The sequence below is a fragment of the Pan troglodytes genome, chromosome 1 (genome assembly GCF_028858775.2).
Source record: "Pan troglodytes isolate AG18354 chromosome 1, NHGRI_mPanTro3-v2.0_pri, whole genome shotgun sequence".
Classification (NCBI taxonomy): domain Eukaryota; kingdom Metazoa; phylum Chordata; class Mammalia; order Primates; family Hominidae; genus Pan; species Pan troglodytes.
Window position 1 is genome coordinate 96,344,226 of NC_072398.2, and position 19,939 is coordinate 96,364,164.

Consider the following 19,939-nt stretch of genomic DNA (forward strand, 5'->3'; position numbering starts at 1 on the left):
TCCTACTGGATTATAAGCTTTCTAGAGCAGGGACAAATTTCCCACTTACATCTGTAAACACAGAGGCCAGTACACAGTAGGTGCTCAACATATGTTTATTGTAGTCTTTGGTGCTAGAATCATGCAATGACATGGGTTGATGGCTGTGAGGCTGCTGGAAACTGGGACATAAATCCCAGAACATCTGCTTCTTAAAAATACCATCAGCTGTCTTAAGAGGAAGGAGGAGAAGCACCATGCACTTGGGTTGAAGCGGGGGTCTCAGCACATCTGAGCAGGGGTCTCAAGAACTCACAGAAGTCAGGGCTCCAAGTAAAGAGCTTTATTGTTGCTGAGCTGAAGGGGTGAATGGAAGAGAGCAGTAGCAGCGTGGCTCAGCCTAGTTCTCGCTTCTCTAGAGCTGGGGATCAGGAAGTGTTTCTCAGCCCAAATGAGAGGTTGAGGGCCTGGCTTTCCAAGGGGAAATTAGTACCCAAAGGTGGGGCAGGGAGAGAGTAACTGCACCTGTGCCTCAACTCTTCTGGGCTCAGTCGCCTTCACACTCTTCCTCTTTGCAGTGGTAGGTTGTGCCCCCACTTAGGCAGCGCAGCTTTTGACGAGCCCTCCTAGGCTTCTGAACCTCAGGCCTTTGGGAACTGGAATGACAACCTTCTGAATGGGGAGCACCACAAGGAGTCGAGTAGGGAGTTAGGCAGGGGTTTGATTTTTGGGGAGGGGAGCATTTGGGAACATTTGGAGGCTTCCAAGATTGCTGCTTCTGCTGTGACATTGCTTGGCTACCAGGTTGAATCTGGAAGAAAAATAGTTATATCAGGGACCCAGGCAGCTTGAGCTTCTGTTTCTCTCCTCCACGAACTGGAGCTGCCAAAAATGGAGTCCAGCATTTACAACCCACTGAACTCCATCTCAGGAGGAGAAAAACGGACTTGAAAGAACTAAATATTTGGGAGTAAATCTTCCCAGGGGACTCACTTACTAATAACCATGTTAATGATATATGCTTCCTTAAAAAAAAAAAAGACAAATTGTACTTAGTTGAGCTGACAGTTTACTTTTCCCAGCCCAACGTCCACCTGGTTAAGTGCAAAGGAGAGCCAAGTCTCTGCTCTTTCTTTACTCTGTCTTATTCTGTCCCCAGACTCCTAAGTCTGACTGTCCCATCTCTGCTTTTCTGGCCCTCTAACTTCTATGGCTTTCTCCCATGTTAGATTATTTGGGGTCTTTCTTTTGCAGGGATCCACTTCTCTTCCCTTCTTTCTACCCCAAGCATCTCCTACCTGGCTTTTCAGCTCCCTGGGAAGAGACAAGAGGAGAGATCAGGACTGCCTAAGCAGCACTTGAGCTACATCCAAGTATCTCCTCAGCCAGAAGTAGCCTTACCCTAGTGGAAGATGTGTGGACAAGTTATCCCAGGAGGAGTCTGGAGGCCTTGTGTTGCCAGGAAGTAAGAGGCTCTTTTATATATCCTCCAGTTGAAGCCTCCAGGCCACATGCCATTGGAGGAGAGCCATGGAGCGGATGATTGATCTGGGTATTTCACAATTCCCAGTGCCAGATTCCTCAGCTACATGTAGCTGGGATGTGGTTCAAAGGCATCTGCAGGTACGTGAGTGAGCAGAAGGCCGGGGCCTTCAGATTGGCCTACGCAGAAGTGGGTACACTGGCTAATCTGGATGATGTCCTTGGGAGGCTGGGCGGGTTGCAGCTGCTGTTGAATTCTATGTAGGACTGGAGGGAAAAATCAGGTTTGACATCACCCAGGGTCTGAGGAAGACCTTCCTTGTCTACTCCCCACCCATCATCCATGACTGTCAGCATCCCATTCTGTGTCATCACCTCTGTGGAGATTGGCCCATTGCTCTAGCCACATGTGAGTCCTTCATCCTCTGACCTTTATAGATACATCTCACAGCCTTTACTATTGCTTTGGGTCATGTGACCAAGATACATATCCTATCTCACCTATTAAACTGTTATTTGATGACAGGGACCTTGCCTTTATCACTTCTGCATTCCTAGAGCCTGATGTTGTTCCTGACACAAAGAAAATACTCATTAGTATTTGTTGAATGAAACAGTCTATGTGCCATTAGAAAAGACTTTGTGTTTCAGGAGAAAAAAAACAGGAATAAAATAAAGCCCAACTCATTTTGTTTTGTGGACGAGACCTTGACTTCTTGTTTCCATCATTCTCCCCTAAGGCATTTGTGAACACCCTTTCATAAATACTACAGGGAACTCTGTGGGTGGACCTCACCTTACACAATAGGCTGAGCAGAGGGTGGGAAGCAAAACCTTCACACACCTGCTGTCTCTTAAATGCAAAAGGGGAGCTGTTCTTGGAATTATCAAGGGACATTGTGGAAAAGCCTTCCACAGAGTGAAAAGTTCTTCTTTACCTTTCATGAAAATTGAGATAATCATGTTTTGGCAGTGCTTAAATTGGGAACATTCTCTAAACACAGTCCCTCACCTCTGGATGCTTCCATCTCAGAATCGCTCCTGGTGTGCCCAGCTAAGTTAAAAGGCACTGATGAAACTCCCTGCTGCTCAAGAGTGTGCCTCACCTGCCTCTGTATTTCTGATGCCTGACACACAGTAGGTATTCAGGAAACAGTTGGGTAAATAAAAAGATGAGCAATTACAAGGAACATTATGACTGTAGGGGCAGTCCTCAAAGGCCTTCAAATCATGTATAGGACAAAGGTGAGTAGGGTTGTGGTATGGGAGAGGGTATGAAGACCAGGGTGGAAAATAGGACAAGGCCAGAAAAGGAGCAGCTATTGGATCCCAAAATCCAGCAGGGCAGGATCATCAGGTTTCAATTGCTTCATCTGGGAAAACTTTGAGATGCAGTTTGGATGGAGGAAGAGAAGATCTTTGTGAGTGAAACAGCAGGTGGAAGAATGGTATGAAACCTCGCTCACTCTGTTAGAGCAGAGCCCTGGAGAGAGAGTGCCTGATTTAGACAGCCTCAGGGATAGACCCCATCTTCCTTTGCTTCCTTTTCCCTCTTCTCTCTCCTTCTCTTTCTCCTCTTTTCTTCCCTCAGACACCAGAAATAACTCTGATGGTGCCTCAGAAGTGCTTCCCTTGCACTAAGCATTAGTAGGAAGGCAAAGTAACACTGGTCTCAATGCACCAGTTGCTCCTTTTCCCCACCCAAGACCTGCACCACTTAAACACATGCTTCAGAGACCTCACACATCACAAATGCATTTTTTTGAAGTTAACTAGCAAGTACCCAACCCTTACTGTCTCTGCCTAGGGCTGAGGGTTCTTTCTGGAGGCTCTGCCCTAGGCAAACTACACTTCCTGTCCCTTCTATATCTCTCCCAGACCACCTCCCATAATAAATTGTCCACAGAAATCTCTTAGCCCCCTCCTTTTCAGTACAGTGAATTTCATCACATATAGGATGGAGTGTGTCCAGCATCTAGATTTGCCTAGCTCATTAAGTGAGCCTGTTTGAGGCCCCTGAGCTGCACTGTCTTTCAGATAAACTTAAAAGTCCAGCCAGTTTTAAATCAGGACCACAGAAATGTAATGTTCTTATTCTAATCCCACTCCACTTCTCTTCCTGGTTCAGATTGTGTCTATAATTATGTGATTTGATATTTATTAAGTCCCAACTATGTACTGGATACAAGAAAGAATAAGATGTCTATATTATGTTTCAAAGCTTTCACTCTCCAGAGGGAATACAGACAAATTAATAGGTAACACAAGCTTGTAAGTGAAAAATCGGCAAACAGGCAAATTGTAGTTGTAGCTTGAGAATACAACTAGTCCTCTTAAATGTACCACATTAGAAAAGTAGTGTCTCAAGTGATGTAGCTCCCACCATTATCAGAGTCCCCACCTGGTCTGAAGACAGGAGCCCATCTCTGAGAATAATCCCATCTCATTCCTGGTCTCTATTCAGGAGACTGTTTCTCTGAGCAAGAGATATCTCTAGGTCCCCAGCCTCAAATGAAGTTGCTTGGCTTCCCAAGTGTCTGGGTTTCTCTTTGGTCAATTTCTTTCTGATATCTCAAATCATTTGGCTATTCCTGAAGTAACTCCTCAAATATATTTTTAAAATCTCGTTTATTTTGCTTTATGTTTTTAATGAATAATTGCCCTGACTGTTAAGTGTTCATCCAGAACACTCTGATGTCTTCCGGATAAATCTAAATTCCTTTAGCCAGCATTCAAGTCCCTGTGTATACTCGAACCTATCCCATCGCTTTATGCTTAACTTCTGGAACTTCCTCTCATTATGTCTCCTCCTCTGCTGAATGGATGGATTTATTGTATGGTGAACTGGCTTTTATCCTATCTGATGTCTGTCTGTCTCTACCTCTCTTTCTTCCTCCCTTTCCCACTCTGTCTCTTTGTCTTCCTCTTATTTCCTCAGCCTGCCTGCCTTCCTTCTTCCTCTCTTTCTTTTTTCTTTCTTCCTTCCTTCTTTTTTCTTTCTTTCTTTCTTTCTTCCTTTCTTTTTTCTTTTCTTTCTTTTTTCTTTTTCTTTCTGTCTTTCTTTGTGTCTTACTTCTTGTCTTTCTTGGTTCCTCTTCTGAGACTACTTCCGAGGGCCGCTCCAAATCCCGTGTTCTCTGTAATGAATTTCTAGACAATGCCTGGCTGAGAAAATCTTTCAGAACATTTATTGCTTGTTATACATATAATTTATTATCATAAAAAATTGTACTTGTATGTGATATTGTTAATGCCTTGAACATGGGGCTATGATCTGTATATCTCAAGCCCCATTTCAGTGTACACAATGGTTCATTACAGTTACTAGTTATTAGGTTTGTTAATTATTAAGTTTTTAAAAATCCCCATCACAGATGTTTGCAAAGAACTTTAGTTTACAGAATGCTTTTCAAATATTATGTCCTGAGTCAATTAATTCTGATGAAATACAGACTCAGGCCATGATGAAATCAGACATGGTGAGTTTGGGATTGTCCACATCACACTGTGGACACCTCAATTATATTTCCTGAACACTATTATATTTTTACTTAGACTGTGCCAAAGAGTTTAGTTTGAGGGGAGTGTTCAAGAAATCTATATCATGTTTTCTACAGGTACTTCTTATTTTAGAACCCAGCCCTGCTCATGTTTTCTTAGGAAGAAAGGCCAAGAGATCTGGTCCTACCTCTTTCCTCCAGGTAGGATGGTATCCAAACCACCAATTATCCCGACTTGTACTCAAGACTATAATATCATCAGAACTGGCTTGTTAATCTAGGCCAAGCTTGTTCAACTCCTGTGGGCCCCATGTGACCCAGGATGGCTTTGAATGCCATCATCACAAATTTGTAAACCTTCTTAAAACATTATGAAATTTTTTGTGATTTTTTTTAGCCCATCATCTATTGTTAGTATTATTGTGTGGCCCAAGTATTAATAGTATTTTATGTGTGGCCCAAGACAATTTTTCTTCTTCCAATGTGGACCAAGGAAGCCAAAAGATTGGATGCCCCTGATGTAGACCATTGGATATAAGTGGTTTAGTTTCCATTTCAATAGAATAAATTGTCATTGGCAAAAGAAGAGCTTAGTGTAGTGTTTTCTTCATCAGACGAGTAAGTCTCTTTTTTCCCTTTCTCATCATCCAAAGAAAGAGAAAAGAAAGCTTCTAAGATTTAGAAGAAAATAATTAAAACTGTGTCCATGGCAGGAAGGGGAACATCACACACCGGGGCCTGTTGTGGGGTGGGGGAAGTGGGGAGGGAAAGCATTAGGAGATATACCTAATGTAAATGATGAGTTAATGGGTGCAGCACACCGACATGGCACATATATACATATGTAACAAACCTGCACATTGTGCACATGTACCCTAGAACTTAAAGTATAAAAAAAAAAAGAATTAAAAATAAATAAATAAATACCAAAAAAAACTGTGTCCACAGCTTAGGTTGTTCACAACTCTATGTTAAAAAAACTTTTAAAGACTAAATTATAAAAGAAATCTATAAATACATAAAATCTCAATTCAGAGTATTTTTTTAAAAGCCTTATGGAAAACCTAAGACAAATTAAATAAAAATCCCTTTAGGGAGGACTTTCAGAACAGTGGCATGAAGAACTCCTTGGACCCTTCTCCTAGCAAAATAATTAAGACTTGAAAAAAAGTTTTGCAATTGTCCTTTGCAAATTGTCCTAAGGGTATAGAGCAAATTAAAAAACTTTTATTCAAGAAAATCTACTAAATCATAGTAACAATAACAATAGTCTGTGGCACTTGAATCATAACTTGCACCCTCCCTAATCTCTTCCAGTTGGGCATGATGCTAGCTCCACTCTTGGAAGATGCAATCAATGAGATAAGGTTCCATCCCCCTTTAGCTCCAAATCATGGCCTCCAGTGTCTTCCTGTGAGGGGGAGGCTGCCAACATTTCTTACACCTCTTCCCTTAGTTCTGTGGTATAGAGACTAAATTCCAGGAGGGGGACTCTAAGAGATTGGGGGCTTTCTTACTCTCCATCTCCCACTCATGGGGCAGGCAGTCACTCTACCTCAGGTGCAGCAGGGCAAGAATATTGGGACACCAAAGGCCTTTGTCCCAGCTCACTTGTAGGGTGGAGGATCGATGGTGGGAGAAACAATCCAAGAAGAATAGTGGTTGCCACCCCATTAAAGTGTTCTGCTCATTAATCAGCAGTGAGCTCCAGGAGACATTTGCCCTCAGCTCAAAAGCAGTGGCTAAGAGAATTTGTCCAGGGAAGAGGATGTCCAGAAAACCCAGAGAACTCCAAAGTTCTCACCAAAGGAACTGACTATATTTGGAAAAGAGTGTGGGGACGTTCAAGCTTAAAGGCACTTTGGTAAATGGGAGAGATTTTGTTGGCAAGCATTTAAGAAGAGGCTGTTGAGTCATAAGAGCAATATGCTAAACCATAGGGCAGCTTGTTTACCAGAGAAAACCAAGGAAAGTGAGGGCTAAGTAGAGTCTTCCCGGGTTTCGAACAAATTTCAAACCTGGCCTTGCAAAGGGGCCTAGACGTAATTGGCTTCAATTATGAAGCAATTTGTGTTTGTGTTCTAGGACATTATCAAAAATAATAAAGCAATCTGTCAGCAACTGTTGTGAAGCCTAACAGTTGTGTGTGATGCCAACAGAGATAGCTTAACAGAGAAATCATCGAAGAGACAACCAAAGAGAGTTCTGCTAAACCTACTGTCATTCAGGGTAACTGTGAGCAAGCCCAGGGTTGAGTCCCCTGAGGAGTGACATCAGAGACATCCCATTTCAGGAGAAATAGACTTTACTAATATAGTCTATCTAAATAGTCAAACAAATAAACAAGCAACAGCACACCTTAAAGGGAGAGGAGTATCATTACACAGAGTTGCTACATTCTAATCTCTAAAATAACCACTTTTAAAGAAAAAACACGTGATACATGCAAATAAACTAGAAAGTATGACCCTTACACAGGAAAAGAAGCAATAAACAGAAACTTCCTGGGAGAGGGCCCAAAGGCTGGACTTAATAAACAAAAATTCCAAAGTAGCCATTGTTGCCACTTTTAAAGAATTATAGGAAACTGTTTTTTTTTTATTATTATACTTTAAGTTTTAGGATACATGTGCACAATGTGCAGGTTTGTTACATATGTATACATGTGCCATGTTGATGTGTTGCACCCATTAACTCGTCATTTAGCATTAGATATATCTCCTAATGCTATCCATCCCCTCTACCCCGACCCCACAACAGGCCCCGGTGTGTGATGTTCCCCTTCCTGTGTCCATGTGCTCTCATGGTTCAATTCCCACCTATAAGTGAGAGCATGTGGTGTTTGGTTTTTTGTCCTTGCAATAGTTTGCTGAGAATGATGGTTTCCAGCTTCATCCATGTCCCTACAAAGGACATGAACTCATCATTTTTTATGGCTGCATAGTATTCCATGGTGTATATGTGCCACATTTTCTTAATCCAGTCTATCATTGTTGGACATTCGAGTTGGTTCCAAGTCTTTGCTATTGTGAATAGTGCCGCAATAAACATACGTGTGCATGTGTCTTTATAGCAACATGATTTATAATCCTTTGGGTATATACCCAGTAATGGGATGGCTGGGTCAAATGGTATTTCTAGTTCTAGATCCCTGAGGAGTTGCCACACTGACTTCCACAGTGGTTGAACTAGTTTACAGTCCCACCAACAGTGTAAAAGTGTTCCTATTTCTCCACATCCTCTCCAGCACCTGTTGTTTCCTGACTTTTTAATGATTGCCATTCTAACTGGTGTGAGATGGTATCTCATTGTGGTTTTGATTTGCATTTCTTTGATGGCCAGTGATGATAAGCATTTTTTCATGTGTCTTTTGGCTGCATAAATGTCTTCTTTTGAGAAGTGTCTGTTCATTTCCTTCGCCAACTTTTTGATGGGGTTGTTTGTTTTTTTCTTGCAAATTTGTTTGAGTTCATTGTAGATTCTGGATATTAGCCTTTTGTCAGATGTGTAGGTTGCAAAATTTTTCTCCCATTCTGTAGGTTGCCTGTTCATTCTGATGGTGGTTTCTTTTGCTGTGCAGAAGCTCATTAGTTTAATTAGATCCCATTTGTCAATTTTGGCTTTTGTTGCCATTGCTTTTGGTGTTTTAGACATGAAGTCCTTGCCCATGCCTATGTACTGAATGGTATTGCCTAGGTTTTCTTCTAGGGTTTTTATGGTTTTAGGTCTAACATGTAAGTCTTTAATCCATCTTGAATTAATTTTTGTATAGGGTGTAAGGAATGGATCCAGTTTCAGCTTTCTACATATGGCTAGCCAGTTTTCCAAGCACCATTTATTAAATGGGGAATCCTTTCCCCATTGCTTGTTTTTGTCAGGTTTGTCAAAGATCAGATAGTTGTAGATATGCGGCATTATTTCTGAGGGCTCTGTTCTGTTCCATTGGTGTATATCTCTGTTTTGGTACCAGTACCATGCTGTTTTGGTTACTGTAGCCTTGTAGTAGAGTTTGAAGTCAGGTAGCATGATGCCTCCAGCTTTGTTCTTTTGGCTTAGGATTGACTTGGCAACGAGGGCTCTTTTTTGGTTCCATATGAACTTTAAAGTAGTTTTTTCCAATTCTGTGAAGAAAGGCATTGGTAGCTTGATGGGGATGGCATTGAATCTATAAATTATCTTGGGCAGTATGGCCATTTTCATGATATTGATTCTTCCTACCCATGAGCATGGAATGTTCTTCCATTTGTTTGTATACTCTTTTATTTCATTGAGCAGTGGTTTGTAGTTCTCCTTGAAGAGGTCCTTCACAACCCTTGTAAGTTGGATTCCTAGGTATTTTATTCTCTTTGAAGCAATTGTGAATGGGAGTTCACTCATGATTTGGCTCTCTGTTTGTCTGTTATTTGTGTATAAGAATGCTTGTGATTTTTGCACATTGATTTTGTATCCTGAGACTTTGCTGAAGCTGCTTATCAGCTTAAGGAGATTTTAGGCTGAGACAATGGGGTTTTCTAGATATACAATCATGTCATCTGCAAACAGGGACAATTTGACTTCCTCTTTTCCTAATTGAATACCCTTTATTTCCTTCTCCTGCCTGATTGCTCTGGCCAGTACTTCCAACACTATGTTGAATAGGAGTGGTGTGAGAGGGCATCCCTGTCTTGTGCCAGTTTTCAAAGGGAATGCTTCCAGTTTTTGCCCATTCAGTATTATATTGGCTATGGGTTTGTCATAGATAGCTCTTATTATTTTGATACGTCCCATCAATACCTAATTTATTGAGAGTTTTTAGCATGAAGTTTGTTGAATTTTGTCAAAGGCCTTTTCTGCATCTATTGAGATAATCATGTGGTTTTTGTCTTTGGTTCTGTTTATATGCTGGATTGCATTTATTGATTTTCGCATGTTGAACCAGTCTTGCATCCCAGGGATGAAGCCCACTTGATCATGGTGGATAAGGTTTTGATGTGTTGCTGGATTCGGTTTGCCAGTATTTTATTGAGGATTTTTGCATCAGTGTTCATCAAGGATATTGGTCTAAAATTCTCTTTTTTTGTTGTGTGTCTGCCAGGCTTTGGTATCAGGATGATGCTGGCCTCATAAAATGAGTTAGGGAGGATTCCCTCTTTTTCTATTGATTGGAATAGTTTCAGAAGGAATGGTACCAGCTCCTCCTTGTACCTTTGGTAGAATTTGACTGTGAATCCATCTGGTCCTGGGCTTTTTTTGGTTGATAAGCTATTAATTATTGCCTCAATTTCAGAGCCTGTTATTGGTCTGTTCAGAGATTCAACTTCTTCCTGGTTTAGTCTTGGGAGAGTGTATGTATCGAGGAATTTATCCATTTCTTCTAGATTTTCTAGTTTATTTGCGTAAAGGTGTTTGTAGTATTCTCTGATGGTAGTTTGTATTTCTGTGGGATCGATGGTGGTATACCCTTTATCATTTTTTATTGCATCTATTTGATTCTTCTCTCTTTTCTTCTTTATTAGTCTTGCTAGCGGTCTATCAATTTTGTTGATCTTTTCAAAAAACCAGCTCCTGGATTCATTGATTTTTTGAAGGGTTTTTTGTGTCTCTATTTCCTTCAGTTCTGCTCTGATCTTAGTTATTTCTTGTCTTCTGCTAGCTTTTGAATGTGTTTGCTCTTGCTTCTCTAGTTCTTTTAATTGTGATGTTAGGGTGTCAATTTTGGATCTTTCCTGCTTTCTCTTGTGGGCATTTAGTGCCATAAATTTCCCTCTACACACTGCTTTGAATGTGTCCCAGAGATTCTGGTATGTTGTGTCTTTGTTCTCATTGGTTTCAAAGAACATCTTTATTTCTGCCTTCATTTTATTATGTACCCAGTAGTCATTCACGAGCAGGTTGTTCAGTTTCCATGTAGTTGAGCGGTTTTGAGTGAGTTTCTTAATCCTGAGTTCTAGTTTGATTGCACTGTGGTCTGAGAGACAGTTTGTTATAATTTCTGTTCTTTTACACTTGCTGAGGAGAGCTTTACTTCCAACTATGTGGTCAATTTTGGAGTAGGTGTGATGTGGTGCTGAAAAGAATGTATATTCTCTTGATTTTGGATGGAGAGTTCTGTAGATGTCTATTAGGTCCATTTGGTGCAGAGCTGAGTCCAATTCCTGGATATCCTTGTTAACTTTCTGTCTCGCTGATCTGTCTAATGTTGACAGTGGGGTGTTAAAGTCTCCCATTATTATTGTGTGGGAGTCTAAATCTCTTTGTAGGTCACTAAGGACTTGCTTTATGAATCTGGGTGCTCCTGTATTGGGTGCATAAATATTTAGGATAGTTAGCTCTTCTTGTTGAATTGATCCCTTTACCATTATGTAATGGCCTTCTTTGTCTCTTTTGATCTTTATTGGTTTAAGGTCTGTTTTATCCGAGACTAGGATTGCAACCCCTGCCTTTTTTTGTTTTCCATTTGCTTGGTAGATCTTCCTCCATCCCTTTATTTTGAGCCTATGTGTGTCTCTGCACGTGAGATGGGTTTCCTGAATACAGCACACTGATGGGACTTGACTCTTTATCCAATTTGCCAGTCTGTGCCTCTTAATTGGAGCATTTAGCCCATTTACATTTAAGGTTAATATTGTTATGTGTGAATTTGATCCTGTCATTATGATGGTAGCTGGTTATTTTGCTCAGTAGTTGATGCAGTTTCTTCCTAGCCTTGATGGTCTTTACAATTTGGCATGTTTTTGCAGTGGCTGGTACCGGTCATTCCTTCCCATGTTTAGTGCTTCCTTCAGGAGCTCTTTTAGGGCAGGCCTGGTGGTGACAAAATCTCTCAGCATTTGCTTGTCTATAAAGTATTTTATTTCTCCTTCACTTATGAAGCTTAGTTTGGCTGGATATGAAATTCTGGGTTGAAAATTCTTTTCTTTAAGAATGTTGAATATTGGCCCCCACTCTCTTCTGGGTTGTAGAGTTTCTGCCGAGAAATCAGCTGTTAGTCTGATGGGCTTCTCTTTGTGGGTAACCCGACCTTTCTCTCTGGCTGCCCTTAACACTTTTTCCTTCATTTCAACTTTGGTGAATCTGACAATTATGTGTCTTGGAGTTGCTCTTCTCGAGGAGTATCTTTGTGGCATTCTCTGTATTTCCTGAATTTGACTGTTGGCCTGCCTTGCTAGATTGGGGAAGCTCTCCTGGATAATATCCTGCAGAGTGTTTTCCAACTTGGTTCCATTCTCCCCGTCACTTTCAGGTACACCAATTAGATGTAGAGTTGGTCTTTTCACATAGTCCCATATTTCTTAGAGGCTTTGTTCGTTTCTTTTTATTCTTTTTTCTCTAAACTTCTCTTCATGCTTCATTTCATTCATTTCATCTTCCATTGCTTATACCCTTTCTTCCAGTTGATCACATTGGTTACTGAGGCTTGTGCATTCATCACGTAGTTCTCGTGCCTTGGTTTTCAGCTCCATCAGTTCCTTTAAGGACTTCTCTGCATTGATTATTCTAGTTATCCATTCGTCTAACTTTTTTTCAAAGTTTCTAACTTCTTTGCCATTGGTTCGAACTTCCTCCTTTAGCCTGGAGTAGTTTGATCTTCTGAAGCCTTCCTCTCTCAACTCGTCAAAGTCATTCTCCATCCAGCTTTGTTCCATTGCTGGTGAGGAGCTGCGTTCCTTTGGAGGAGGAGAGATGCTCTGATTTTTAGAGTTTCCAGTTTTTCTGCTCTGTTTTTGCCCCATCTTTGTGGTTTTATCTACCTGTGGTCTTTGATGATGGTGACGTACAGATGGGTTTTTGGTGTGGATGTCCTTTCTGTTTTTTACTTTTCCTTCTAACAGTCGGGACCCTCAGCTGCAGGTCTGTTGGAGTTTACTGGAGGTCCACTCCAGACCCTGTTTGCCTGGGTATCAGCAGCAGTGGCTGCAGAACAGCGGATATTGGTGAACTGCAAATGCTGCTGCCTGATCGTTCCTCTGGAAGTTTTGTCTCAGAGGAGTACCCAGCCCTGTGAGGTGTCAGTCCGCCCCTACTGGGGGATGCCTCCCAGTTAGGCTATTCGGGGGTCAGGGACCCACTTGAGGAGGCAGTCTGCCTGTTCTCAGATCTCAAGCTGTGTGCTGGGATAACCACTACTTTCTCCAAAGCTGTCAGATGGGGACATTTAAGACTGCAGAGGTTATTGCTGTCTTTTGTTTGTCTGTGCCCTGCCCCCAGAGGTGGAGCCTACAGAGGCAGGCAGGCCTCCTTGAGCTGTGGTGGGCTCCACCCAGTTCGAGCTTCGGGGCCGCTTTGTTTACCTACTCAAGCCTGAGCAATGGTGGGCGCCCCTCCCCTAGCCTCGCTGCTGCCTTGCAGTTTGAACTCAGACTGCCGTGCTAGCAATGAGCGAGGCTCCATGGCCTAGGACCCTCTGTGCCAGGTGCAGGATGTAATCTCCTGGTGTGCCGTTTGTTAAGCCTGTTGGAAGAGTGCAGTATTAGGGTGGGAGTGACCCGATTTTCCAGGTGCCGTCTGTCACCCCTTTCTTTGACTAGGAAAGGGAATTCCCTGACCCCTTGCACTTCCTGGGTGAGGCGATGCCTCCCCCTGCTTCGGCTCACGCATGGTTCACTGCATCCACTGTACTGCACCCACTGTCCTGTACTCCCCTGTGAGATGTACCCAGTACCTCAGTTGGAAATGCAGAAATCACCTGTCTTCTGCATTGCTTATGCTGGGAGCTGTCAGGAAACTATTTTTAAAGAAGTAAAGGAAGGTATGGTAATGTTTATAAAATAAAGAATGTCAATAAACAGGTAGAATTTTTTTTAAAGAATTAACTTGAAATTCTAGAGTTGAAAAGTAAAATAATTGAAATGAAAAATTCAACAATATATTGAACTGTCAGAAGAGAGAATCAGCAAATGAGATAGATCAATAGCAATTAAGCAATTTAAATAACACTGAGAAAAAAGTAATGAAGAAAAGTAGGCAGAGCCTCAGAAAATTCTGGGATATATGCACACCAACATATGTGTAATAGGAGTACAAGAAGGAGTGGATAGAGAAAAGGAACAGAAAACAGAAAAAAATTCAAAAATAATGATGTAAAATTTACTAAATTTGATGAAAAACAATCTATTCATTTAACAAGATCAACAAACTCAGAGTATGAGATACACAAAAAGACTCACATCTAGAGACATCACTGTAAAAGTATTGGGGAAAAAAGTTGAAGAGTGACTCCTGAAAACAGTGAAAGAAAAATGACTCATCACTTACAAGGAAACCCCAATAATATTTATAGCTTATTTTTAATCAATGAAAGCCAGAGGCATTGGAATGGCATTTTCAAAATGCTGAGAAGAAAAACAAAAAACAAGAATCAAAACAAAACTGTCAACTAAAGCTACACACAAAGAGCAGTGGAAGAGAATTGAGTGTCAAAAATAAACCATAAATTGATGGTTAACGATTTTTTGACAAGGGTGCCAAAAATTTGACTGTTTCACTGAGGAAACAATCTTTCAACAAATAATGCTATGGCTACTGGAAAACCACAAGCAAAATAATAAAATTGACCCTTATCTTATAACATTAAAAACATTTAACTCAAAATGGATCAAAAACCGAACTGAGGGCCTAAAACAATAAAAGTTGTAGAAGAAAATATACAAGAAAATCTTTATGACCTTATGGGAAAACACAGTCTTGGCTTTCATGGAACTCTGGTCTGAGATGGCTATATAGCAGCTGCCCTTAGGGAGCACGCAGTCCAAGTTGGGGAGAGAGAAACCTGGACCTTAGCGTGTGTCTGATCCCAGCTGGAACATTATTTCCTTTCTGGGGAATGGTATCATCTGTCACTTTGGCCACCAGTCAGCTCCATACTTATTAATATGCTAGTTGAATTATTTGGAGGGGTCACCCAATATGTGCAGTGCTTGAGCTCCTTCTTGTTACTGAAGCCAAAAGGAATATATCCCTCATCTAGTCTCCTGGAATAGTCAAGAAGCAGGTATATGGCTGAGAATCAGTGTACTGGATGTCCCTTGGGTGACTGACCAAAGACACAGGGACATCTAGAGGTTGTATTAATCAGAGCATTTGTGAGGTGGACATCACATTATTCCTACATGTTCTTGCTCTCTGATCTGCCAGACACCAGGGGGTTTTCATGGATTAAAAAAATAAGTGCAGGGTATTGCCCACTTATCCAGTTCATAGTAAAATTATTGAGGCATAATACACACAAAATTAAATTAACAATTATTCAATCTCATGTAAAATTTGTAATTGAAAAAATATTGATGAAAAATCAGGACTTCTTCACAAAATATAGAGACGAAATATTTGACTGGAAAGATTGGACTTGGGACTCTGGGAGAGAAAAGAAAGACATTGATTTTTAACATACTGATTCCTTTTCTACGGATTTTTAAGTTTTTTCAGATCATATTTACCACATGTTCTATGCATACTTGTAGTTAGAATAGTCTAAGATTCATGGTCTGTTTGCAGAAAGTTTACATATAATTTTCTAATATTTTTTACTGAAAGAGAATGAAATTTGGGAGTGAGTGGGCAGTATTGTAAAGGGGAGGAGGGGTAGATGGATGAAAGGATGGGGTGCATATCTGTCTCCCTGCCACACCCTGGAGACCAAGTAGGACCCTGAAGAAGTCCAAAGCACAAGGCTCTGTGTTCCTGAAACACCAGGAAGATGGGCACAGGCAGAGCCACGTAGTGATTCCTCTGACATAAGGTGTCAAAGTAGGAGCCAGAGATGTTTTTCTCTCCCCTCCTCCATATCTTTAGCCATGCGACTAGCACATCTTGATTTCCAAAGCTTCCAGGCAGCAGGAAAATAGAGAGCAGTGAAAAAAATATTGGAGACACAAACAGGCAAGGAACAGTCCACAATAAGTGGCAAGAAGATCTTTTGCTTTATTGTTTCACTTGAGGCTGCAGGAAATGAACTGGAGAGTGAGTTTGTGGCTTGGGATCCCAGAGTAGACAACACAGTTGGTGTCAGGGGCAGCAGATAGGTTTGTGGGAGAAGAATCAAGTTTCTGGATCCCAGGGCAGAGGGATCCTCTAGGCCAGAGCTCAGAGCCTTCACGGGGGCATCTCAGCCACTCTTGCAGGCCCAGGAGGAGACAGGTGAGGAGGAAATGTTTGATCACTCATTTCACCCGAGTCTGCTCTTCTAGGTGCAGAGTCCACTTCAGCAGCAGCCTCCAGAGTGCTGGCTGCTGTCCCCTCCACAGCAGCTGGAGCCTCCCGAGGGCTGGCTGCAGCAGCCAGAGCTCTGGGGTCTGTGACGGTGGGACCTGTGGCGCCTGTGGTGGCTCAGGCAGCAGCCACCTCCCCCAGAGCTGCAGCAGCCGCCAGAGCTGGAGCCACAGCAGCCTCCGGAGCTGACACTGCAGCAGGAAGAGACTGGAGGGCACTTAGGGGGACACTTTGGGGGGCACTTAGGGGTGGGGCACTTGGGAGGGCACTTGGGGGTGCACTTGGGAGGGGGCTGGCACTGCTGCTGGCTCTGCTGGCAGGACATCTCGGCGGTGGGTGTTCAGGAGCTGAAGGAGAGTCAAACAGCAAGTTAGAGCCAGGCACAGAGGCCACCCTTATTGCCTTTTTACCATCATTTATTTTTGCTACATCTTTAAAACCTGTTCAAATAAGTCAGAGAGAAATTATCTCTAAAATTGTTTGTCAAATGCTTTCACAATGTCTTATAGGATCATCAGGATGTTTTTATAAAATAGAAATAGACTATCTTATTTTAACCAAGCAATATAATGAGGACATCTGTATTAACAAACTTGCCCAAAATTAATGTCCTTTAAGTGGAAAAGGCAATCTGACATTCACAGAATCTGACTGAAGTCTACCCTTCTGCACCACTTAGAATTCTGAAAATGTCCAATCTAGGAGCCAGTTTAAACCTGCAGTTCTGCTTTTTAAAAAATAAACAAGAAGACCCTATCTCTAAAAAAAAAATTAGCTGGGTATGGTGGCATGCACCTGTAGTCCCAACTACTTAGGAGGCTGAGGCTGGAGGATCGTTTGAGCCCAGGAGGCCAATGCTGCAGGGAGCCAAGATCATGCTACTGCACTGCAGTCTGGGCAATAGAATGACACTTTGTCTCAAAAATAAATGAAATAAAATAATAAAATAAAAATAAAGATTCCCTTTTGGAGGAGCTTCCCAGATGGCTGTATTTGGTTGACACAAACACACAATATATTATAGTCAGAATTGCAAAGGGTCATCATATGAGCTGGCTATCCCAAATCATATTATAAATGGAGAAATGAGGTCTAAAGCTAATTGTAGCAAGCTGACACGTGACCCTAGATTTCCTGGTCTGGTGAACCCATGCCTAGTGAAGCTCCCTCTTAGAACCCACAGACTCCTCCATCTGCCACCCTGGCAACCATAAATTTCAACTTGTTACTTGCTGTTCAACACTGGGGCTTCTGATATACAGATGCCCAGGCACCACTCATGACTAACTCACTCCTGATGAAGGTGTAAGGGCCATGTATCTCTGTGTTTATCAAGCTCCAAATATGCTTCCTCTGGTCTCTGGTCTCCATTATTTAAGAACCACTATAATCCCAGTACAGGCTTCGGGGAAGAGACACAGTTGAGTTGCTAAGATCTACTCTCTGAAAGGAAAGTTTGTTTTAACTTATCTGGAATGGGAGACACTAAAAAAAATACAGAACTAATTTGGATTAGATCATGAAGCACAGACATACAAATCATCCAGGTGCTTCCCATCTCTCCTGCCCCACAGCTTGAACTTCATCAGAATTTCTAGACATTCTCCACCTCTTCTAATCCAGCTACCCCTCCCCAACAAAGCCCTGCCCAGCCTTCCCTCCTGCCCTGGTCTGGGCATCCCTCTGTGGAAACCCTGCTCCTTTTCCCAGTGGACACTTACCGAGGTCACAGGCAGCACAGGGTCCTTCAGCACCTCAGGAGGTGAATGGATGGGGTGCTCTGGCCACGAGCCCTTTTATCCTGGCCTGGGCTCTGCCTCCAGCTGTGAGACAGGGCCTGGGAATGAAAGGATCTGTCTCCTGACACCCACATGGGTCCTGTGACAAGGAGTGACTGGCAGCTCCACATCTGCCTTTCTCCACGGGGCTCAGGGGAGCTGTTCCTAGTGTGGAATATGACTTAGAAATGGGGTGGGAGTGAATTCCCACCACCACCTGGTACCTTATTCTCTTAGAGGTGCCTACCTCTCAGTTCTCGCTCTTGAAGTGTGGTCCCCCAAATGTTCTCCTTCTTCCTCTAGCAATGTGAATTTATGAGCTCCAGGCATCCAGGTTTGAATAAAGAAACACAGAAGCCTCTTAGCTTTTTCACATGTGTCCCACCACTTAGCCACTGGGAGTTGTTTACGTGTGTGTGTGCCTGTGTGTGTGTGCCTGTGTGCATGTTTCTTTTTTTTTTCTTTTTTTTTTGAGACAGAGTCTCGCTCTGTTGCCCAGGCTGGAGTGCAGTGGCATGATCTAGGCTCACTGCGAGCTCCGCCTCCCAGGTTCACGCCATTCTACTGCCTCAGCCTCCCGAGTAGCTGGGACTACAGTGCCCGCTACCACGCCTGGCTAATTTTTTTTTGTATTTTTTTTAGTAGAGACAGGGTTTCACCGTGTTGGCCAGGATGGTCTCGATCTCCTGACCTCGTGATCTGCCTGCCTTGACCTCCCAAAGTGCTGGGATTACAGGCTTGAGCCACTATGCCCGGACATGTGTGTGTGTTTCTAAGTGTGGTATGTGCGTTTCTAAGTGTGGTGTGTGCATTAGGTGTGCATTGTGTGGAGCACATATTCAAAGTAGATCTGCCTCTGAAAATCAGCTTGAGCTTGGAGAAAGTACTTGGAAGTTAGCTTTGGGGCTTTGGAGCCAGACATCTTGAGGATGAATCCTAGCTCTGATACTACTTATATAATGTAGGACAAACTAATCTCACTGCCTCAGTTTCCTTGACTGTAAAATGGGGATTTTAATAACCTCCTTCATGAGTTTGTTAGGAGTATTAAATGAGATAACATACTTAAAGCTCATAGAACCATTCCTTGCACATTTTATGCATACTATAAGTTATCATTATTTCTAAAAGTGTGTATATATACACATATATGTATGTACATACATATGTATATACACACACATTTATTTTTTGGTCAGGCATGAAGCCAGCATTTGCATAGCACTATAGAGTTTATGAATAGTTATTCCACATGACTTAGGCCATCAGCATAAGAACCTGGAGCATGCAAACATACATGCTGAGGATATGTCATCCTGCAGAGATCTGTACCTATGTTGCCTGAGTGTAACTCTTCTTTTCCTGCTCAGGTTGTTACAAAAGGCTTTGTTATAAGGGAGTGGTCAGGATATCAATACCTTGGCTCATAGGTAAGTCTTACTCAGAAGCAGACTCACTGATTCTTAGGATACTTGGCCTGAGGGATCACATGATCCATGCCTCTAGTGATGTGGTACTCAATATGTCAATCAGTCTGATTTAGATCTGGATGGTAAGTTGGCAGCAGGTTTGAAACCTCATAAAGGTTGGTCTGCTTGCCTTAATTGTATGATGTCAGTGACTTAAATTTCATAAAATTTTTATTAAGCAAGTGACTGGATTTTTAGATCTTCTGTTATCAAGGCTTGGAAGCGGACATGGCTGAGATCTAGAATGCAGCTATGAGGCAAATCAAAAGTAAAGCATTATGTCCCACATTGTAAATTTATAGGAATGACTATAATACTTTTTTTCTAATTGTTTCTATGTCCATCTGTAAACTGGTTATTAATTAACACATTTTTGGAAATGTTCAATTTTTAAAGAATCACTCGAACTTCATACTGAGTGGTATTGTACTTTATGCTTTGGAATCAGCACCTAGTATGTTAATGGGTTATTTTTTTCACCCATTAGATCCTTTCTTATAATATACATTATTAAATAACACTCTTAAAGTAGAAAAGGATAGTT

The 19,939-nt window shown here is 41.9% G+C and overlaps 2 protein-coding genes across 2 annotated transcripts; both read right to left on the reverse strand.

The window, feature by feature from the left end:
* Positions 1-307: 307 nt before the first annotated feature.
* Positions 308-1,433, reverse strand: LCE6A (late cornified envelope 6A). Its single transcript, XM_003308479.2, has 2 exons — positions 1,278-1,433; positions 308-790 (listed from the first exon to the last, which is right to left on the reverse strand). The coding sequence occupies exon 2, from the start codon at positions 767-769 to the stop codon at positions 527-529; it is 243 nt and encodes an 80-aa protein (XP_003308527.1). The 5' UTR covers positions 770-790; positions 1,278-1,433; the 3' UTR covers positions 308-526.
* Positions 1,434-15,848: 14,415 nt separating this feature from the next.
* LOC104002811 (late cornified envelope protein 1A) lies at positions 15,849-16,473 on the reverse strand. The gene has a single exon (XM_009431901.4). The coding sequence runs from the start codon at positions 16,471-16,473 to the stop codon at positions 16,141-16,143; it is 333 nt and encodes a 110-aa protein (XP_009430176.1). The 3' UTR covers positions 15,849-16,140.
* Positions 16,474-19,939: the final 3,466 nt, after the last annotated feature.